Source organism: Tribolium madens, unplaced genomic scaffold (assembly GCF_015345945.1).
Source record: "Tribolium madens isolate multiple individuals breed KSU strain unplaced genomic scaffold, Tmad_KSU_1.1 Scaffold_97;HRSCAF=244;Tcas5.2_LG3a, whole genome shotgun sequence".
NCBI lineage: Eukaryota > Metazoa > Arthropoda > Insecta > Coleoptera > Tenebrionidae > Tribolium > Tribolium madens.
Genome location: NW_025401069.1, coordinates 5,687,400 through 5,709,193, shown reverse-complemented (window position 1 = coordinate 5,709,193; position 21,794 = coordinate 5,687,400). Strand labels below are relative to the sequence as shown.

Sequence of the window (21,794 nt, the reverse complement as noted above, 5' to 3'; positions counted from 1 at the left end):
TTAAAAAACATATTTAGACATCTTCAATTTTTTTAGTTTTAGTTTTCTTCTAGTAACGAAAGACTTTCCAATCGTCCTCGTATAGAGAGTAAAATTGGTTGCCGGACATCAGGCGCATTCAGTAACCTCTTACAAATTCTTTACACATTGTGAAAATGATATTATTTATAGATATAAACCAATAATTTTTTCACGTATTGTCCTTTCAAATAAAAAACGCATTTTAGGCAATGAAAAATATTAAATGACGTAAAAAAACTATCATTAAGCTCTAAATTTTACAATTAAATAACGAAGTAATATAGTTAAAAAAAATATTATAAAGTTTATATACTTTATTAATGAGTTACAAAAGGTACCAGAATCATTATTAAAATGTTTATTTAAATAACTTAATTACCTTTTTTGTATAAATTTTTGTTTCCATAAACAATTCTGTAATATTCAATAAATAACTTTTAACGTCTCCTCCTTGATTTTACTTCTGTCCATTCTGAATCTTCCTCCATTGGTATTTCTGAAGTCTTTTCAATATTGGGCTCACTTGTATTTGCCTCACAAACTTCACTCATATCTTCATTTTGTGATTTTATACTCTTACTAGAACTCATAGCACCAATAGGTAATTTCTGATATTCTTCCTCAAACATTTGTGTATTTCCTTGTTTAAGTAAATCCACGAATCGGTACAGAAGCAATGCAATTTCTGAAAGATTAAATCAAAAAAAAAGAAACAGAATTTCAAAACCAAACCTTTTGTTGACCCATCTTCACAAATTGTATCAAATTCTTGATCTAAAATGTCATCTAAAGCCTCTTGTATTCCATCTGGCTCTACATTGGACTCATACAAGCAGTACTGTGTTGTATAATTAATAAAGTCGTTCACCACCTAAAAATCATCCACTAAAACTTATAAAAGTATTATAATTGTAGTCTGCTTTACCTCTTTAGGATTACACCCAGATTCAGAGTATTCCACAGCCAATTTAAGGGCAGTCCAATTGTTAAAAATGTGTTGAACAACTCTGTTAAAAGCTTCTTCCATTATGGTAAGATATAATTATAAAACCCTTTATCAATTACAACACTTCTAACATTTGTTGATTACGTTTAGCAACAATAGCACATGGCATCAAGCTGAACGGGGTGTGATATAACCTCAAATTCACAAAAAGGTTACATGTAAAAAAAAAAGTCGAAAGAGGCTAATATAAAAATTCCAACAATTATTTAATAAAGCTTCGTTCTCTCTATTTCTACAAAAACTAGTTTTCTACAAAAATCAAAAATAATTTAAGAATGAGAAAGCGCCCCCTAAGAAAAACGTAGCAAAGCAAACCTGTCTTGTCATTAAACGTCAAATGTTTTGAGGTTAAGTTAAAAATCAACAAGCCGTTTTATCACATTTACTGAACTATAGTAAAACATAACAACACTCATTAGGCTTCTGAATCCAAGATGTTTGACTCTGGAGATACCTTGGCTTTAATTCTTGGACTTTTTATTAGTGGCATTGGAATTTTGGCTTGTCTTGGGGCCTATGCCAGAAAGAAAGCTCATTTTGAACGCATTTAACTAATTAAAATGCTGGAAATACCTAAAACGGTAAATGCACTATACTAGTGGCTGATAATTATTTGTTGTGATTTTAGGTGAAACTTGTGTTAATTTTTCATATTCTTACTATTAATAATGTCGGTATTTACAAAGTTACCCTTCTTAAAACAAAGATGTAAAAAGTAATAAAGTTTTTATATTCCATACATACTGTTAATTAAATCATCAACCCGTTTATCATTGCATGTACTATATAACTGCTAATGCCATTTGGCTGTTTTATAAATCATAATGTCCTAAACAAAATCAATCGACTGTTTTATGTTCAATAACAAAAATGTTGTTTTGATACATAAACAATTAAGAACTTAATTTTATAGAAGCAATTTAAATTAATCTAAATTTTCAGGTGTTACATATATTTCCAGTTTCTTCCCACGCCGACTAACAGTCATAGATATAGTTCTATTTTTGGTTTCGCCAAGAACACCATACACATCATTAGCACCAGTAATCACTTTCCCATCAATGTGTGTAACAATATCTCCTGGTTGCAAACCTCCACTGAAAGAAAATATGTTAAACAAAGATGTTAATTTAATGACTATTTTTTTTGTAAAATGTCTTACTTGTCAGCGGGTGATCCTAATATAACTTTCCAGACTAGAACCCCACTCTTAACATCAGCTGGAACAAACTGATTTCTTTGTTGCAACTCATTCAGAATTTCGGGCGTTAATGTGAGCATTGTAATTCCCATGTACCTCCTAGAGTGCTTCGCCTTCCCAGTCTTTTTGAGACTTTCTTTTAAGAATTCCTTTACATAATCACTTGGAATAGCGAATGAAATTCCTGCTGTTACTTTCATACTGTTTATACCAATCGCGTCTCCATCCAAATTAACCAAAGGTCCTCCTGAATTCCCAAAAGTAATAGCAGCATCAGTTTGGAGGTACACCATATCCTTGCCCCTCAACCCCAATTCATCTGAGCCTCTGTGTGTAGAACTGATTACTCCAAATGTTACTGTATTACTTAAAGCTAGAGGACTGCCTATAGCCACAACAAATTCTCCAGGCCTCAATTCTGAGGAATTTCCTAATTTCATTGTTGGCAAATTCCTTGCTGGAATCCTAACAATGGCCAAATCGCTTTTCATATCAAAATCTTCCACATATCCATTGTAAGTAACTCCGTTATGTAATTTCACTTCAACTTTGGAGTGGGGTTTATTGGCAACAACATGTGCATTGGTCAAGATAAGGCCATCTTCCCTGATTATAAAACCAGACCCGTTTGATATTGTAATAGGTTTTCCAGAAAAGAAATCAACCCTTCTGGTGTCTTTGATTTCAATGTAAACCACAGCAGGTGCTGAAGTTTCCACTACATCAGCAACAAAATTGAGCTCCTTTTTGCGATTTTTCATACCAGAAGCGGCTAATGCTGTTGGAAGCACGTTATCTTTATTAAATAATCTGTAAGTTAAATAGCCGGCTGTCATGAGAAAAAGACATTTTAAACGGTTTCGCATTGCATTGTCCGAATTTGTTTCTTGAATATCTGACGTATTACACAATATTCTTGTTTCTTTGTAGTAAAAAGGCTTATTAAAAAATGCACGCAAATCGTGGTTACGCAAAAAAATTCTTCTAAATAGAGACATTCTTAGGGACAGTATCAAAATTCGTGCCCCTGTTTACAACAATGTTTTTATTTTATTGCGTCAATGAAGTAAAATGCATATAAGATTAGTTTAACTTCAGCATTCATGTCAAACTTCTTCTACAGCTTTTTTCCTTATAGTACGTAGTATTATGTAATTGTAAAGAACTTCGATAACCTTCTGGTTAAAAGATTTCATACCTCTCGGTCAAAGACTGCCAAAATGTCCAGATTGATTAATTTGTTTTCCAAACTACTGATTTTATATTAGAATCTGCGATTATTATGTTTTGATCATATTTTTTTACAAAAACGTGACAACTATTTAAATAACTGTCAAAATTAAATGTCAATGTCAGTACAATTTGACATTTAATATAGACAACTAGCAATACACCTGTGTAGGCCAGTGCAACATAACATTTAATATTATTGAAAAATATACGAGGGATCTAAAAAAAAGAGATTTGTAAAAAGCAACTTTTTTGTTAAAATGTATATAAATATTCTAGATGCGTAAAAACTTATTACTAATTTCAGAATCACAATCGTATTTAATCATTCATTTAATTGAAGACAGAGGTAGGGTATGTTGTAGGAGTACAATGTAACTATAAAGTCCTTATCTAGGTATCAGGTATTAAGTATTTTTTTCCAATGATATTTTTTTTTATTTTTACACAACCAAAGCTAAAACTTTACAACATTGTTCCTAATTGCACACCAAAGGCATTCAGATATAACTTTTCAAGAACAAATGTTTTAATTTTAAAACAATATGAAGAAATGTTAATCCTTATACAAGGTGTTTCACGTAATTTTACAAAGCCTGCGCCTGTAAGATGCAATTAATAATACATATTCCGATACAAACTCGATTACAAATTTTGAAAAATTGAATAATGTTCTCTTGTTTGTTCACCCTTTTAAAAATTCCAACATTTTTAGGTAATTAGTGATTAAGATAGATAAACTAGAGAACATATTCATGCCGTCTCTTAATAGAACAAATAATAATTGTTTCTGAAAAACTGCAGTTTATGACTATTAATGAGACAGTGATTAGTTTGACAACTACTGTCGTGGATGGTATTTTTTTTATCCAATGTTTTGTGACTTTTGTATATTGAGGTGCGTACTTTAGGGGCAAGCCTCGTAAAGTTGTGTGAAACACCCTGTATGTTGCTAAAGAAAATTTCGCAGAACTTAAATGAAAAAAATAGTTCTTCAAATTTATTTTGTTACAATACAAAGTTAAGTCATTATACAGCCTTGTTCGTAAAACTGTTACATTTTTTTTTTACAAAATTCCACAATATGGTTTTTATTTATTAAATCTTTAATCTTAAATAATTAATATCTGCATATTTTTCTTTCATTTTATTTTGTGGTCAAAATGTATATTATCTAAAAATGTTTTTGCATAATCTGAAAAGAGAAACAACAAATTAAGAGAAGGGTTTATTTGTTATCTACTACTGCAAAATAAGATTTTTATTAATTTACATCAGGAATCTATCAAAAACTTCAATAATTTTTAAGAACCATACTAATTTTTATTATTCAAAAATCATATTTTACAGCATTAACACTTTAAACGATACATACCAACAGGAATTGCAAAACAAATCCCAGCAGTCAATCGTAAATTATTGATACCAATCACATGTCCATCCAAATTAACCAATGGTCCACCGGAGTTTCCAAATGTAATGGAAGCGTCGGTTTGGATGTAGGTCATAGGATAATTTCTCAAGCCGATGTCTTCAGCTGATCGATTTATGGAGCTCACCTTTAAAAAACCATTCTACCTTTTTTTTACAAAACATTAAAAATGAAATATTACGATTCCAACCGAGACCGAATTTGTTAAAGATAACGGACTTCCCAAAGCCACGACCCATTCACCCACTATAGCATCTTTACTAGACCCAAACTCCAACACCGGCCACTTTTTATCGGCATTAATTTTAATAAGGGCTAGATCTTTTGAGACATCAACGTGCTCGAGTGTTGCAGTGTAAGCCAAACCATCATATGTGATTACATTGATAATGCTTTGTGGTTGCTCTAATACAACGTGAGCGTTTGTCAATGCCCAACCATTTTCATTGATTATGAAACCCGAACCAGTGGATGTGATTACAGGGCTCTTTGTGTCGAAATCCACTTGAGATGGGTCACTAATGATGATGTAGAGAACAGCAGGCGCACACTTCTTCACGACGTTGTTGATAAAATTGAACTTTTCACGATTACTTTGCCTCTCATTTGCAATTTTTAGTACACTAGGAAGATCCTTCTTGGATTCCCTATTATCATCGTACCATATATTTTTAACCTGTGCGTGATCTATCCCGATCGAAAGTTTTGAAGAGGTGAGGCCTGTGGTGTTTTTATAGAGTAAATATGATGCAAGGGCACATGATGTTAAAAAAGCAGTGGTGTAGAAGCGTCTCCCAGGAGTGTATCTTGAAGGAGCAAATTTAGAAACTTTCACTTTTCCGAGAAGATATAATTTATAAAGTTTTGACCATATCGTCATAATTTGGTCACATCTACGGTGAATTTAGTATGATAAAACACTAAAACGAAAATTTATGAAACGTCAGTACATGACAGTAACTGATTGATTTTTAAAATTTTGTCTATTTTTTAAACCTCACAAATAAAGTCAGTCTGCATCCTATTTACGAACATAACACTATTTTGCTTACTAATACATTAGGATATACCATTTTAATTAACGACAAAATCCGGTTTAGAGTTTTACAAAATTCTATTATTAAATCCACTGATTGTAGGAATCGTCCTCTGTAAATAAGCGAACCTTTTCTAATCTCATTACTTCAATCTGGCACGAGACCTCAGCTGAAATTATTGTAGAAATAAAAGAGTCATTTCCTTCTTAAACGTAATTATTCGAATAAAAAAAAACTTTAGTTACAATGAAAAAATTCAATTATTCTCCAGTATGAAATAATGAGATTTTTTAAATAAAAATTACCATTCAATATTTTAAAATCAAGCAGTGGGAAACAGAATCAAATCAAAACGTAAAGTTAACTGAACCAAACCAAAGACCCGATTATTGAAATCGTTTCAGGAATCGATTTGCTTCCATCTCTAGCTTTGTTCCAGGATGATTTTCTTAACAAGAATCAATTTTGGACGTTTATATTAGCGATACGAATTATCGGGATAAAGAAAGCGGTTTCAAAGTTAAAAGATAAAGGTAGAGCTTAGAGTATATTCTTTCTATTTTAATGTGGAAAATTTATGCACAAAAGATTAAAGTGTTGTTTACAAGAACCAACATCAGTACAGTTAATTAAAAATCACGGGTCAAAGGTATTATGTTGCACAGTTTTTCTTGTTGATAGTATGTTATGTTTAATTAAATTTTTATAGTGGAGTATTAAGAAGAAACAATTAAGGTAGAAAATAAATGTGTAATACAAGGTGTTATACAGGGTGTTTCGTTTTTATTATTATATTCAATATTCATTTTTAAGGCAAAAGTTTCCTATGAACATGTATCAAAAAATATTACGTAAGCGAGCTACACCTCTTGAAAGAGATGCGTTTTTAATGGGGTTTTCCCACTATTGCAGAATAGATAAAATTACAAAAGTTGGTACAGCTGATTACTTTTAAACATCTGAACGAATTTAAAGACCAGTTGTCGAAAGTTTTAATCACGGGTCTCTTAAACGGTGAAACAAAAGTTTTATCGAAAAAACTCAAGAGACCTCTAAAAAAAATTATGAAATTTAGAATTTTGTGGCTGAAAGTGGCAAAAACTAACCGCCAAAATAGATACGGTACTTTTTACCCTAAACCCCCCAGTTTAAGACGCCCCTGAGTAAAAATTTCGACATTTTATCTTTAAATTCATGTGGGTATACAAAGGTAATCAGTTGTACCAAATTTTGTAATTTTCTGAAATATTGGAAAAATCCATTAAAAGATGCACATTTTTCAGGGGATGTGGCTCCTTTATATAAAAATTTTCAATATATGTTCTAGGAAACTTTTATCTTAAAATTGAATATTCTATCACCTGATTAAATTTGTAACAATAAAAATGGAACACCCTGTACAAATAGACCAAAAGCTCTCGAGAAATTCTTTTTTCAAGCAAGGGTTTTAACTATAAAACGTATTATCTTTTTTTAATTTTTACATTTGCAACTTACAGCTTTTTGAATGTGACCAACGTAAAGACAAAAATTTTCACCTCAAAAATATGGAATATATAGAATCAAGTAACAAGCTGCGATATGAGACAAATAAGGTAGTCATTATTTACCTGTAAGAAATTAAAACATTAATTTGAAATGTTTCACAATAAGAGAAAAGAGAACTAAAAATAATTAAAGTAAAGTTAGCTCTTCTCTCGATTTTGAACCAAATCAGCTGGTACCCAATTAAAGACAATTTTTTTTTATAAATCGAATTAGTTTATTAGAATTTGCAATGATAAACTGTTGTCTCTTCCAAATTGCCCTGTCTTCTTTTGTAAATTTAAAATCCGCAAAGATTGTTGAGATCTAATACCTTATTCTTACAGCGGCAAAATCATTTTGAAACATTTCTAATTGGGATTAAATAAAAAGAGCTTTTTCTTTTAATGAAAATGAAATAGTCATTTCAAATAGTCTATTTACATAATACGCGGTACGGTAATAAGAAGAATGAAACCTGACAGTTATCTGGCAATAAAAAATATCAATTTAGTACATGATGAAGTGTTTTTAAAATAATTTCTTTTAATACGTAATTTATTAAAAGGAGATAAAAAATTGGCAAGATACAGCATCAAAGGTTTTTTTATGAGTCATTTAAAAACTTAAAATAGTGCTAAACTAGAAAGTTCTAAAATAAGGAAACAATATGCTATTAATCTGAAAAATACTTTTTTAATGAATAAATGTAATTAGAAAATAATATCCTTTAATGAACACTTGAGAACAAATGAAAACTGTTGAGCCGTAGCAAAGTATTTAAAATGAATCCTTAGTGTGAAGTTTAAACTCTTTTAAGAATATCGTCAAATATTTAATTGCACAATACTGAAAAATTATGGAAGAGATATTAAAATTGAAAGACATTCAAATAGGTACTCGTATTTAAAAAATACAGTGCAGCTAATTTAATTCGTAATTTTAGCTTAGGTATAAGAGATTTTAGCAGTAGTTTCAACAATGTTACGAATTGCTAAATTGAATTTTGCTAAAAACAACAGAACAACTCGTTTGTTAATCTGCGAGGAATAGTTTTGATAAATAAACTTCTTGCTGCACATGTAAAGTGAAAATATCTTAATTATCTTCATTTTTTATTTTATATATTTAAATCTCCCCTACCGATTTTTGATAGAAGTCGGCAGGCAATATCCTAGTTTGAATATTAATGTGTTGATATTCTGAAACATATGAATATGCCGATTTATCAATGTTTATACCTATCTCCTCCATATCTACTATACCGGGTGTCCGGTCTCAAATTTGAAAATTGTATTTTAAAGTAAAAATACCATTTTTATTCTTATTTTTGGAATCATTTGACGCGAAATTCATCACCTTACTTAGATATAGGTTGCAGGGGCGGACTGGCAAATTTTTATATGGGGTGCTAAGTTGAAATGAGGGCCCAATATACAATACAATAAAAATATGGATAAAAGCTACTTGTCACTTGATGTAATATTTTTTTTTTGAAGGAGTTTGTTTCCTCTATTGAGATTGGGACGTCAGTTGAAATCATGATGGTTTAATAAACGAAAATAAAGTTTTTAGATGAACGTCTTCAGTGGCTTTTAATTTTTGTATTTTTTTTTTGTTTCTGTGCACCAATTTATACTTATATTTAGATTTTTCCATTATGTATGTCCACTAATAATTTAAAAAAAAAATAATGAAAATTACAACAATCAAATTACAAAAAGACACTCTTTGATTTGGTGTAAACGGAAGTCTTGTAGAAGCTATACATTTCCGGTAGCAATAGGTCCTCCCAGTTTTTGTATCATAACTTCTTTTCGGATTATTAATTTCTGTTTTTGATATCAAAAATTAAAAGCCCAATCATTTTTTTTACAAAAAAAAGGTAGTTTCATATCGCCAAAATGTACCGTTCTCGAGTTATTTCAGTTTAAACTAAATTCTAAACCGCGCTGCAAAATCAGAATTTGCGTACCTTGGAAACAATCCACTACGAATGACATCGCTGTCAATGCTGTCATATTTAAAGTAAATTTCATTAAATCCAAAGGAACATTTGTTTATTTCTTGATGATTAGAAAAGCTGTAATTTTTCTATTGCTTGATGAGTTGGATTAATAAATACTATGCTATCTATTGTCATTTGTAGAGGAGTATTCGTGATTAAAATTATGACACAAATTTTTGAATCATTTGTATAAATCCACGTGGAATTTTTCTTACATGCGTGTAAATCATTGAAATTATAGAAATTATAGTTTTATTTGTTATGATGGCAATTTTTTAATTCCTTCAAACTTAGCYTCTGCGAAAAACGCAATTCAGCACTTCATGGATTAGCTCTATGCRTTGTGGAAAGTTTGTTTACAAATTTAAAATTATTGATATTATTTCAATSAGCTCTTTACATAATAAGCCTACCATAATTGGGGGCCCGTAAGACTGGAGGGCCCGGGGTGCTGTGGCACCCCGGCACCCCTGGCCAGTCCGCCCCTGATAGGTTGTATTGGCAAGCAGAAATCAGCAAAAATAAACAAAACCATGTTAAATCCCTATGTTCGCAATTGAGACCGGACACCCGCTATATCAAAGTGTTGATATTGATAATAATTAATCTGATGTTTAACGAAATATTCTCCATATTTATATATAATAGCTTGAGATTTTATATTTATAATTACTTTACGATTCATAAGAATAATTAAAAATTGATTTATAAATCGTCGTGAGATCTCACATAATCTAAATATAAAAATAAAGATCTATTTATTTATCGAAATATTGGTGTATCAGCAATAATTATCGATATATCAATACCTATATCAATATTGATAAAATTCCCAGCTTTAATTGGTAGTATTTGTTTCGTTAAATATTTGGATATTCTGGGATTTGATGCAAACAGCTTTTGTTTTGTTTAATTTAAAACAAAAAAAGTAAGCAGAGAATATTGAAAATTACATTTTTCATTTTATTTGATGTCTATTTAATATTTCATGGTATATTTCCGAGCTAAACAGCCAATCTCATTAATTTAAAATTGTCGGTATAGTGTATACAAATATCAGCACACATGAGTATCATTAATATCAATTTTTCATTACATTTAACTTAACAGTAAAGTTAATTTTGCCATCAAAAGTCTTTCTACACTATTTTCAATAATTTTAGAAAGAACATAGAATGCTTCTAGTTACACGCTTTATAATCCGCTTAAAAATACGTTATAACTAGTGGCAAAAATGTGTAACATGTGACCAAGACAGAAAATCCTTTGTGAAATTGTGTCCCAGGGCAACATTTTCTACCTAACAAGAGCACCAAATTAAATAAGTCGGTAAAATCTGCATTTAAATTGCTTTGGGCGACCACTTCTTAATTAATTCCGATCATTCTATACGTGTATAATATATCCAGCAAATTAATAATCAAGGACTTAAGAGACAACTTGTTTTGATGGTTGAAATGGTCTATTTATGCCAACGAAGCATTTACTACGATCCCAAACCAGCTTTAATCACCACAACAGAGCGGCGATAATCAGCAGGAACGGATACGAAAAGGGGTCACAGGGATAGAACCTCCACCTCAATCCCTACAAGTATTTCTATCAAGTTAAGAAAAAAATGCTTTTTATATGTTTTCATTTGTTATTAATTAAAGGCAATGCAGAGAAGACTCCGACGACTTATAAGTTTATTAGTAGGTAGTGTCAAAATACTTTAAAATATTCCAGTTCATTTTTTTAGGAAAATCAACAAAATAGATCACAGTTGAAGTAATTCAATTGTTGGAAAGTCGCTGTAACATTATACAGAGTGTTCCGTTAAACCCCACATTAAAAGTCGAAAAATCGTATTTATTTGAAAATTGGTACATAGCCATAATCCATTAAGTTCTCATTAATGAAAATATTTTCAAGATGGCGGCACTTCCGGTTATACCTGAAGTCGGTCTCAACTTTCTTATTTTAAATGGAAAGCTATATTTTTTACTGCGTTTTGGGATTAATCGGGTCATTTTAAGAGAGTTTTTATCAGCTTTCCCTATACTTAAATTTAGCCGTTTTTGAAATATTTATTTGGAGTTTTTCAAATTTTTTTGGATCTGCATCGTCCACTTTAAAAATCGGTAACTCTGCTATTTTTTAAAATTTTGAATTCGTTTCTTTGGCGTTTGAAGGAGAAAGTTTAGATCTTTCTTCCGGCGTTTTCAAATTTTGAAAAAAAATTAACAAACCCTAAAATTTTAAGGTTACTTTTGCAATAATTCAAATACCCATAACTCATTTTTTTCAAATGAAATACCCCAATTTTTATTTCACTAAATCGAAGAGAATTTAATTCTGCATTGATCTGTATTAACATTTCATATGTACCTAAATTTAATAATTTTTAAGTTATGGTGACTTTTTGTTAAGACTGCCGAAAATCTATTACTACTCACATCCGTTTTCGTATAGTTTCTCTATATTGTTTCTCAATAAACGTCGATAGTGACTTATTATTTGACAAATAGTGCCACAATATGGAATATCAAAGCTAGTCAATCCTAGATTTAATTAATTTATTTTGTATTTATGGAGAGTGTAACAAAATTATGATGTCGTTCATTAAACAAAAATAAATTTTTCTCACTTGTTATCTTTAAATAATGATCGCATGGTAGAACCTATCAATAATAATTAAGTTTGCATAACTTTGATTTTTCATATTTTGGCACTATTTGTCAAATAGTAATTTACTGTTGACGTTTGTTTAGAGAAAATTGGAAGGTGCAGATCCAAAAATTTTTGAAAAACTCCAAATATTTCAGAAACTGCTAAATTTAGGTATAGAGAAAGCTGATGAAAACTTCCTTAAAATAACCCGATTAATCCAAAAACGTAGTAATAAATATACCTTTCCATTTAAAATAAGAAAGTTGAGACCGACTTCCGGTATAAGCAGAAGTGCCGCCATCTTGAAAATATTTTCATTTAGGAGGACTTAATGGTTTACGGCTATGTACCAATTTTCAAATAAATACGATTATTCGAACTCCCAATAATTCTAATGTGGGGTTTAGACGGAAAATTTCAAATGTTGAAAATGTGACTGAAACAAACTAAAACAATTGTTATAAGAACAAAGTTCTAAGTTAACCAAGTGCTACAGAAGCTAAATTGGTAGGCAGCACCGTACTGTGAAGAAAGTTCTGTACAACCCGACAATTAATGTCTTAATTACCTTGGTATACTATATTTTGATATTGTGTCAAAGGTAAAATATTTCTTGATATTAACATTTCTAGTTTGCGAACCAATCGGACCTTGAAAATAAAGTAGCTCTGAAAACGTTTGGATGGTTATTACTGCTTTTAGGTTTCAGACAAAAGTTCTGGATCTGCTCCTACAATCCGTCCCCTCATTGTTTCATTTTCCAGGTTCCACACGTCCCGTTCCCGATCCGTCTCCTCCACAAGGGAGGTGAATGTCGGTCCCAAAATAACCGCGATGGCGTCCATGCATCACGACGTCGCGAACTCTGCCGATGCCTGAACTGGGCTTCTGAAAGCGTCAGTCAGTGCCATGGCGGATGATCATTCGCACGTGCCGCGCGCCAAAGCTCGATCGGCTTCCATATGCGCTACCAGTCTCGAAACGATCCCCCCGATGGGGGGCATCCCCAACGGGGGCACGCCGCAAAGTCGCCGCCGAAAGCCGGCGACTCGCTCGCAGAGTGCCCGACTCAACAACAACCGCTCCATAAAGCGGCGGACGTTGGCCTCGGCGAACCAAATAGAAATGAAGGGTCACTGTAACAGTGAACCGAAACTAACAGACCAAGCAGGAGTCACTCCTGAAGTCTCTCCCAATATCAAAAGGAAAGGTTCCGCAAGGAGAGGAACCTCGGTTTATCACAGAAAATCGACGGCTTTTCTAGACGTGCCTGACACACGTGCTGCCAGGGGAAACCCCGAAGAGGAAGACGAGGATTCGTACAGATTGAGGTCGTTTAGTTTCACTTCCAAAGGTAAAATCGGAAACCAAACACAAAAAGAGTTTATTATTAGACGGAAATAACAACTAATTATTTGATGATTATAAATATTTCAACGGAAAGAATGAAATTAACTATGTTCATTAGTGTTTTCTCTTTTACTTAGGGTGGCATATTGATTAAATACGTGGATGATATCAGGACGCTCTTTAATTGGCCATTGTTTTTAATTGACCGTCAATCTAAACGTTTTTTTATGCGCAAAATAAAATGTTCGGTATATGTTGGACGCGTTGCATCTGACAATATAAGATATTAAGAGGCGTTTATTTTGTTTACAGACAGTTAAATTGGAAAATTATGAACGGACAACGGAATATTTTTATGATTCAGGACTTTTTAGCTCACTTTTACGTTTTTTTACTAAAATTTATATAATCTATAATCACTTATTTTTGAAGAACATATTGTGTGAACCATTTTTTTTTCCTTAAAATATACAATTAAATTCTAGTAAATTTCTATTCATGCTATGAAATATGCACAAGAGTTGAGTAACCTGCAAAAATTTGGCAGAAATATCTGCACTGTAGTAAATATGTTGTTCTACAACTTTTCTCAGTTAAGATTTTGTCATCAAATTTTTTGACAATAATAAACAATCTTGCAAACGGGAACACCAAACTAAAATTGGAAGAAAATTATTGTCATTTTCAGTCCGTATAAAAATATATGTAACAAAAATCGTAAATAAGATTAATACTCGTAGATCTAAAATTGTGTATTTCTATCATATGACAAAAAATTAAATCTCAAACAAGGTTTTTATATTCAAAATAAAATACTAAGAGAACCCATTCCATAAACTACTTAAAATCCCTCTTCTTTAAACTTTTAACGTAGACTAGTTCAATAAAACAAATCTTCTGAAACTACTTTTCAATAAACTGTATTTTGTTTCTTTTATCAATATTTTACGGTAAAACTTCTCTAGCGATAGAAAAGCATTAAAATCACCGAAAACAAACACGAGGACAACGATTATTCGTGTCTTTGATATTAAAATCGCTTATGTATTTACCACTAACATAAAATTTTGCAAAAATTTAATCTTTTGTTGTTTTTTCTTAATAATTCAATTTTTTTTAAGTGTTAGTATAAATATCTAGTAATTTTTATTTAACCAATTTTTTAATTTTTTTATTTATTTTGTTGTAAATTTTCACATAAGCAGTTTTTCCCCAGAGCTCACGTTAAACTTTAAAAAGTAAAGAATTAATGAGCTTGTTAAAAACTTGCGCGTGACTTTTCCGAAAGCTTTTATATAAGGTCAAAAAGTAATAGTGGCGTCTTGCACTCAATTAAGGTTCACAGGTCAGCAGGGACATTTCCTGTCGAACTGGATTGAAGGACGATGAAGCGAGAAAAAAATATAAGCGAAGCACTTTTCACATGTCTGTTGTAGGTAAACGTTTCTCTTTCCGAAATAATGCTGTTTAAATCAGGATTGAGAAAAGTTTTAAAATACCGGATCCAGCTTTACTTTCTTTCCAAATGTGGAAAACAAAAGGAAAAGCAGCACAGTTGGAAAAACGTGGACAGAATCAATCAAACCGCAATCAGTACGTGGTTGTGAGATTGTTTCCCATTTTGATCCCACTTGGTAAAGATTAAAGATCGGGACGAAATCTCCGTTTTTCTGACTAATTAAAGCAAACAATAGTATAAAAACATAGCCATTGTTGCGATAATAAAAAGGCTGAATATTAACGCTGAATTAACTCCAATTAGAACCGGAGAGCCGGTCTCTAGTATTTTTCCGGCGCTTGGTCAAATATTTGTTCCCTTTGCTGCGGGATTTTTCGCTTGAGTAGCAAATATTTATGTCAATATAAAAATTTTACTTTTCAAATAATAAACAATGTGAGGTTTCGTACAGACGTCATTCGAAAATTTTTGTTTCAATTTAGGCTATGAATATAAAAATTTTTACGTGCAACTTGAAATTAAAAAAATAGACAACAAATGGTACAATCTAAACAGTTTACTTTAGTTATAAAGTAAAAGTGAAGCGAAATTAGATGCTCAAAGTGGATTACATCAGCGTATAGACAGTAAGCCAAAGGATCCTCAAATCATCTTAGGTATTACTCAAGGATTCCAATGAGATTGTCCTATTTCATGCGATTGATGTGCAATTTTCTATGCTTATTCACATGAATCTCTATAGGTAATCAAGTAGCACTCGCTCTTTTTACAAGCTCTTGCGTTCACGCAAATAACAGCAGCCATTTCCACATGTTTTATATCAAGAGTGATTTAATTTTAAAGCAGATTTCTATATTTAGCTGTTTAAAAATTTTGCCATAATAATCAATTTGGTCTGTTTATTATTTCATACTGCGCTCTAAATAAGTATTAACAGCGTGAATACATGTATGCATACATACAGTGAAGATTTCATTTCGCTAAATATTAACACTATTTATGAACCCTATTCAGCGAAATAAAATCCTCATTGTATATTAAATAAGAATCTTATTAAATTCATTTTATCTAAGGTTTTTCAAACAGGTATCTTCCAATTTATTTAAAACTGTGATTCATCCAGTTGGTTTTAATATTTAATTATCTTTGTTGAAATTTAATCATATTCAACCGGATTAACTCGATTATGTTTTGCATGAACATTATTACAAAAACAAAGAATTTGAAACAAGACACAATTACAGAGGTTTGAAGTTTCTCCTCGTAGCAGGAAGACAAATAATAGATATACCTTTGTATATCAAAGTGAGAAAAGTGTGTGATAGCTTACATATATTTTTATTATAATTTTGACATATGAGGAAGAAAATTACCTCCCTGGAAGGTAATTGGTCACTTTCCTTTCTGAAATTAGGGTGAAAAATCTTACTTTCTATTACGGTCGTAGGAAAAAAAATGTACCAATTTTTGTGACATTAAATTTTATTTAAACAAGATAGAATGGAGGTTTCATAGTTTTCAAATTAAGTACAATCCTGTATGTGACATATGGTGGAGGCGCCGGGTATTCATTGTCGTGACAACAATTCTAAAATGCTGGACAAATGTCAGAAGCAGAATATTCAGCGACTTGCAACGTCGAAAACTTTGTTGCGGTTATCAGTCTATTGCGGAATGTGATAATCAAGCAATATGACCGCTTAGGTACCGCAACATTCTGAATTATAGTTTGTTAATATGGCGGAGAATATTAATGTATCCCAACACAGTTTAATGAAAGACATTATTTCCTACAGCTAATCGCTTGATAGATGTAATGATGATAGATATTTTGTGAAGAATTGGATGACGTAAAAACAAAAAACATGTAAATTATAAATATCTTGAGAAAATCGTGAAAAGTTTGTCCAAAACGTGGCCATCGGTGGAGTATTAAAAATAAATTTAGCTATACAGGGTTAGTCACAGGAGAGTTACTTCTGAAGTAATTTGGACAGCAACCCATTATACAATGCACATAGGCGTCTAGCTTCCTCATTTTTAAAAATTATAAAATTGAATCCAAGAATACTTTGCATAAATAAAATATTATATCCAGTTACATATGCTAAAGGTATTTTTGGTTGCAAACTAATTAATTTTCAAAGTAACTCTCCTGTGACTGACCCTGTATAGAGTGTATACAGGGTGTTTACGGTCTTGAGGTTGAAATTTAAATGAGATGATATTCACGGTAGAAGAAAACTAATACGCTACATAAAACAAAAATTCACGTAGTTAAAGGAAATTATTCATTTTACACTATTTGTTTGAGAACTGCTGCTTCGGCGGCAACAATGGCCATTAGTATCATTACGTTGTGTTCACCATAAATCAAAATCGCGACAACCAATTTATTATTTTAATATTTTGCTATACATGTATATAAATTTGGAGAAAAATTAAGAAAAACGAATCAAACCTATTGGAAACCAACCATTCGCTGAAAGAGATTAAACAGAAGATCTTCGAATTTTGATAAAAACTAAAGCAAAAGCAAATCAAATGATGACAGTGTCAAAACTATGAAGTGACTTTTCTCTTTCACTTTCATTGTCATGGATACGATTTTTTTATCTGTTGCAACAATACAATTTTATCTGAACAAAGGAATAATTCCAGTGACCTTCAAACCGTGTACCAATATTTTGGAGTTAAATAACATTCTTGATAATAACAATTGTATGAGTTTTTTTCTCGGTTACAGTATTTCTGTACTCTTCTATTACCAGGTCAATTTTCAACTCCAACAGTGTAAACACCCTGTATAGATGTTTTTTTATGCAAAAACATTTATAATCGTAATTACAGTGTTTAAGTAGCGAACAACCCGAAATCAGATTTGATAAAGATGTTAACTGTTTGTGTTCTTTTGTAAATATTGATATTGAAGTAAGAAAATACGTTATAAAATTATTAAAATATTGTCATTTATTGTTTCCTGGTTATCTAATACCTACCATCTCTCCTTTCCATTTATATTGAAGCCATATGCCTACTGTTTGTATCATTTTAAAAAGACATATTTTGTACATACACTCGTAGGAACAATATAATCTGCGCAGTAAATTTTCAAAATTCCAAATCTGGTAAAATTATGTAAAATTGAGACATTGGTATATACAGATGAAAAATATTTATAATAAAAAATTAAAATTTTGAAATATTAATGTCAAACCACCTTTGCATCTGCTGTCTTACTTCTAATCCTAATCATTTAACGTATTTTATTACAAGAGACTTTGATTTGACCAGAGATTTAATATACATATCCAAAGCCTCTGGATTTGACAGATATTTTGTCCCTAGATCCTGGTGATTTTTAACACTACAAAAATCACCAACTGGACAAAAATAAATCCTCCATTTCTAGGAGGCAAGCCCCTCATTTCATAACATTATTCACCATTCACAGAGTAACAAAATTTAATGAATGATATTTTCCTTTTAGTTAGTTGTCAATACAAGGATTCATAATTTAATTACAAAAAAACATTTTTACATTTTGCAGAGAAAAGTATTGAACAACAGGCCACATTTTCCAAACGTTACATTCAAATAATGGCGGTCTTTGTACTATTTTTTCTTCAATCAGTTTAAAGTAATTATGTACTATAATGTAGCATATAGTAAAGGAGTTGTTATATAACTACATGAATAAGTTTGTATTACTTTTTATTTGAAATTTTATTAAACAACATTTAATCTAAAAGGAGAATAAATATTTCAAATAAATTTTTAATCACTAAAAACTACACTAACCTCTTTCTTATTATTTTTATAATCTGTATCATTAAAAAATTTCAGTAAAAAATTAAAATAAAAAAAAATCTGAATGATTACTCAAACGATGTTCTGACGTTTCAGTAACGCGCCCTTAATAAAAAATTGTACATAAGTATGTCCTGTGATTTTTATTTAAAAAATATGTCAAGTCCGTTGGCCTCTGATATAAAAAAGTTATCTCGATTATAAATAATAGAAGACTGCTATCAAAATTTAGGCCAAAGGACTTCACACTTGAAAAAAAAATGAAAAACGAAAAAAGCTTTATAGAAAATTTATCAGGGTTGGTTTCGTAATTTTATAAAAAGAAAAGAAGTTTCTGAGATAATTTTTTATTCAAATGGATTAAAACCCGTTTCTTCAGTTTTCCAAAAAAAATATGAAAAATTACATACATATTTCAAATCTTTAACTTCATAAATTGTTTATATTTTTTATGATTTCCTTGATCCTAATCTTGTAACTACAACATGCCAGAGATATGACATAATCAGTTGACCCGAAGAAGTTGCGGTGTTTTTTGTTCAATTATTAGAAAACTTACTAACAATTTTTGAAAGTGATCAAAAAAATATCTATTTCAAAAATTAAACAACAAAATAACACAATAATATAACATCTTTGCCCAAAATTTCTAAATTATATACTTTTTCATTTTACATAAGAATATGCAAGTTAAAAACAAATTTAACTCTGATATGTTTTCTTTTAATAATTTCTTGTTTACCAAGTTTTAAATTTAAAATGTTTGCATATATTAAAAATATGGATATTAACAGAAAAATTCTTAGGAAAAACTAATGTTTTTGATTGATTCATATCAAGGTCCCTCTGTATGTTTATTTGATAAATCGATAAAAGCTATATACCCTGAGGTTAAATATTATTACGTTCAATTAATCAAAATATGTTAATGCAATACATTAAATGAACTAAGACTAATGAAAATTCATGCTATTTAAATATTTAACCAATGGCAATCTTAAAGTGCATATAACACAATATAAGTAAATATGTCTAAAATATTACTTCCTAACAGTATTCATAATACGACGAACTGTGCACATTTGGTGTACTGGTTGTGAAACGTAAGCATTTCCTTTTGACTATTTATTACAAATACCAAAACCCATTATTTACCTCAGTTTGCCTTTTGAATTTCAATGTAAGAATCCTTTTGCATGCTAGGATTCCATTATTCCCCTAAAAAGTAGCAACATTGCAACAGATTTTTAAGTTATTCTTGTCGATACTCAACCTGAACTAATTCCACTTAATTCCTCCTCCCAACTCTGCTTCCTGCTTTACGATGTTATAGACGTAGAAATTTTGTTTGTCTTTGCATTCGTTACCGCGATTAGTAATACATTTGAACGCAACATTATGCAGCGAAAGCGAGCATTGTAAACACGCGTAAAATTGTAAATTCAAACTCGTCCAACGGAAACTTATATTTTCGAGATAATTGAATTTATGTCACGTTTCGATTTATACAGGAAACATGAGTGCATTCGAATTCAAATGCGGGTATATTTGCACAACTTTCAGATCCTCAAGATAGACGTAAAATGCAACTAAAAACCTAGTTAGAAAGTTTGTATTTATTTAATGTTGTAGACGAGTTAGGCTTTTCGTAGCATGCTGCTACTTTGAGTTGAGTTTTTGTGCGAGATAATATCGACCAGCATGCTATCTATACATTGTACATACATTCCCCTCATAAATGGCAAACCTGAATTTTGGGGTGATCATTATGAAACATATTTTCTCATCCAGAGATAGTTTAAATAAGCTAATAACTACTTTCAGCTTAGATTTTAGTTGTTCTCAAACAAAGTTAACTCATACGTAGTAGTAGTAGTTAAGGTAGTAGTTTTTACTACCTTAAGATGATTACAAGTTAAAGATTAATGTTTTTGAAATAAGTTAATTTCATAGATAATATACGAGAATACAACCAACTAATTTAGGTTTAGGAGAACAATTTAATTAGGAGATGCCAACGAAACTAGTGGTAAACGGGTAAATCAATTTCGCTGGCGTTCATGTCAAACCAGATGTCAATTAGCAGAATTCTCTTTCAATACTAAAGGTCATGCACAAACAAGAAATGAGGAAATTAGCAAAATTATTTTTGCAAATTTTCAGCGAGGAATTTTCTTATTACGAAGAAGAAAAGTAGGAACAAAAAAAATTGAAGCAACTTAAAATGAATAAATAACACTAACACTTCTATCTTTTTTATTATTGAGGTTACACTCTGATTTATTTCTACTTTTCAAAATAATTTTGTTATACCTACCTACATATAACAACAGAGTAATTTTACCGATCAAAGAGGTATCGGATGTTTGGTTGCCCTGGGCAAAGTTCTCGGGCATCGTGTATTTTACGTTCATGGTTTATACAAAATTTATACCTTGTTGAATTTTTTATGTAAAAAAATCAAATTATTTATCTATAAAAAGTAAATTCATGTAAACATGTAATTTTACTTGAATTATATACACTGTAGATATGTGGTGTTGATGAGTTACTTATCCATAAGTATGATCATTAATAAAAAGTAAGGAAGATGAAGTAACTTAAAATTAAGCTATGTGGTTAACGTAATCATAATCATTCTGTATTAAAAAAAAATTACATTTATTTTTAGAAAGCTGGAGTAATTGCCTAAAAAACCGAGTATAGTTAGGTGCAAAATGTGGTGTTCTCCAAAATAAAAGAAGTAGAAAACAGTTTTAATTTTTTTAAATAACTTTTTCAATTTGTGTGAAATAATCCAAATGAAATCATCAGAATAAAAAAACTTAAAAATTACACATAAGCTTTTACTAATAGTGTTTATATTTACGTGATGTAAGTGGAGTTGTCTAATTTTAGAAAACAAACCAGGTAAAATATAATTTACATAAATCTTGAGAAAATTCTACTAGCAGCAACAACTGTTCTATACTCACGCAACTTCTCCCCGGAATTTATGGCAACAAATAATTGAACTGTCCGAAAGAGAACAAGAATTCCAAAATAGCTCATAAAGTCGAGGAAA

The 21,794-nt window shown here is 30.7% G+C and overlaps 4 protein-coding genes across 4 annotated transcripts in view; 1 reads left to right on the top strand and 3 right to left on the bottom strand.

The window, feature by feature from the left end:
- Window positions 1-367: 367 nt before the first annotated feature.
- Window positions 368-1,598, bottom strand: LOC123014127 (pre-rRNA-processing protein TSR2 homolog). The gene is made up of 3 exons (XM_044413033.1): window positions 947-1,598; window positions 754-892; window positions 368-706 (listed from the first exon to the last, which is right to left on the bottom strand). Exons 1-3 carry the CDS (start codon window positions 1,046-1,048, stop codon window positions 459-461), a joined length of 489 nt encoding a protein of 162 aa, XP_044268968.1. The 5' UTR covers window positions 1,049-1,598; the 3' UTR covers window positions 368-458.
- Window positions 1,599-1,861: 263 nt separating this feature from the next.
- Window positions 1,862-3,572, bottom strand: LOC123014126 (serine protease HTRA2, mitochondrial-like). Its single transcript, XM_044413032.1, has 2 exons — window positions 2,190-3,572; window positions 1,862-2,124 (listed from the first exon to the last, which is right to left on the bottom strand). The coding sequence occupies exons 1-2, from the start codon at window positions 3,224-3,226 to the stop codon at window positions 1,953-1,955; spliced, it is 1,209 nt and encodes a 402-aa protein (XP_044268967.1). The 5' UTR covers window positions 3,227-3,572; the 3' UTR covers window positions 1,862-1,952.
- An 859-nt stretch (window positions 3,573-4,431) lies between these two features.
- LOC123014724 (serine protease HTRA2, mitochondrial-like) lies at window positions 4,432-5,859 on the bottom strand. The gene is made up of 3 exons (XM_044413973.1): window positions 5,072-5,859; window positions 4,834-5,017; window positions 4,432-4,653 (listed from the first exon to the last, which is right to left on the bottom strand). Exons 1-3 carry the CDS (start codon window positions 5,768-5,770, stop codon window positions 4,601-4,603), a joined length of 936 nt encoding a protein of 311 aa, XP_044269908.1. The 5' UTR covers window positions 5,771-5,859; the 3' UTR covers window positions 4,432-4,600.
- A 7,161-nt stretch (window positions 5,860-13,020) lies between these two features.
- The window catches only part of LOC123015293 (GTP-binding protein REM 1), a 30,311-nt gene continuing 21,537 nt past the window's right edge, over window positions 13,021-21,794 (top strand). Inside the window, exon 1 of the mRNA XM_044414953.1 lies at window positions 13,021-13,465. Coding sequence (XP_044270888.1) covers window positions 13,021-13,465 — 445 coding nt within the window. The remainder of the gene's footprint in view (window positions 13,466-21,794) is intronic.

Excerpts from the sequence above, each read along its gene's own strand:
- LOC123014127 (XM_044413033.1), bottom strand. The coding sequence starts at position 1,048 with ATGGAAGAAGCTTTTAACAGAGTTGTTCAACACATTTTTAACAATTGG. Across the intron at positions 893-946 it reads CTGGGTGTAATCCTAAAGAG|GTGGTGAACGACTTTATTAA; the intron begins GTAAAGCAGACT and ends GATGATTTTTAG. Across the intron at positions 707-753 it reads TGAAGATGGGTCAACAAAAG|AAATTGCATTGCTTCTGTAC; the intron begins GTTTGGTTTTGA and ends TTAATCTTTCAG.
- LOC123014126 (XM_044413032.1), bottom strand. The coding sequence starts at position 3,226 with ATGTCTCTATTTAGAAGAATTTTTTTGCGTAACCACGATTTGCGTGCA. Across the intron at positions 2,125-2,189 it reads TTAGGATCACCCGCTGACAA|TGGAGGTTTGCAACCAGGAG; the intron begins GTAAGACATTTT and ends ATTTTCTTTCAG.
- LOC123014724 (XM_044413973.1), bottom strand. The coding sequence starts at position 5,770 with ATGACGATATGGTCAAAACTTTATAAATTATATCTTCTCGGAAAAGTG. Across the intron at positions 5,018-5,071 it reads ATTCGGTCTCGGTTGGAATC|GTGAGCTCCATAAATCGATC; the intron begins GTAATATTTCAT and ends GGTTTTTTAAAG. Across the intron at positions 4,654-4,833 it reads TTGTTTTGCAATTCCTGTTG|ATTATGCAAAAACATTTTTA; the intron begins GTATGTATCGTT and ends TTCTCTTTTCAG.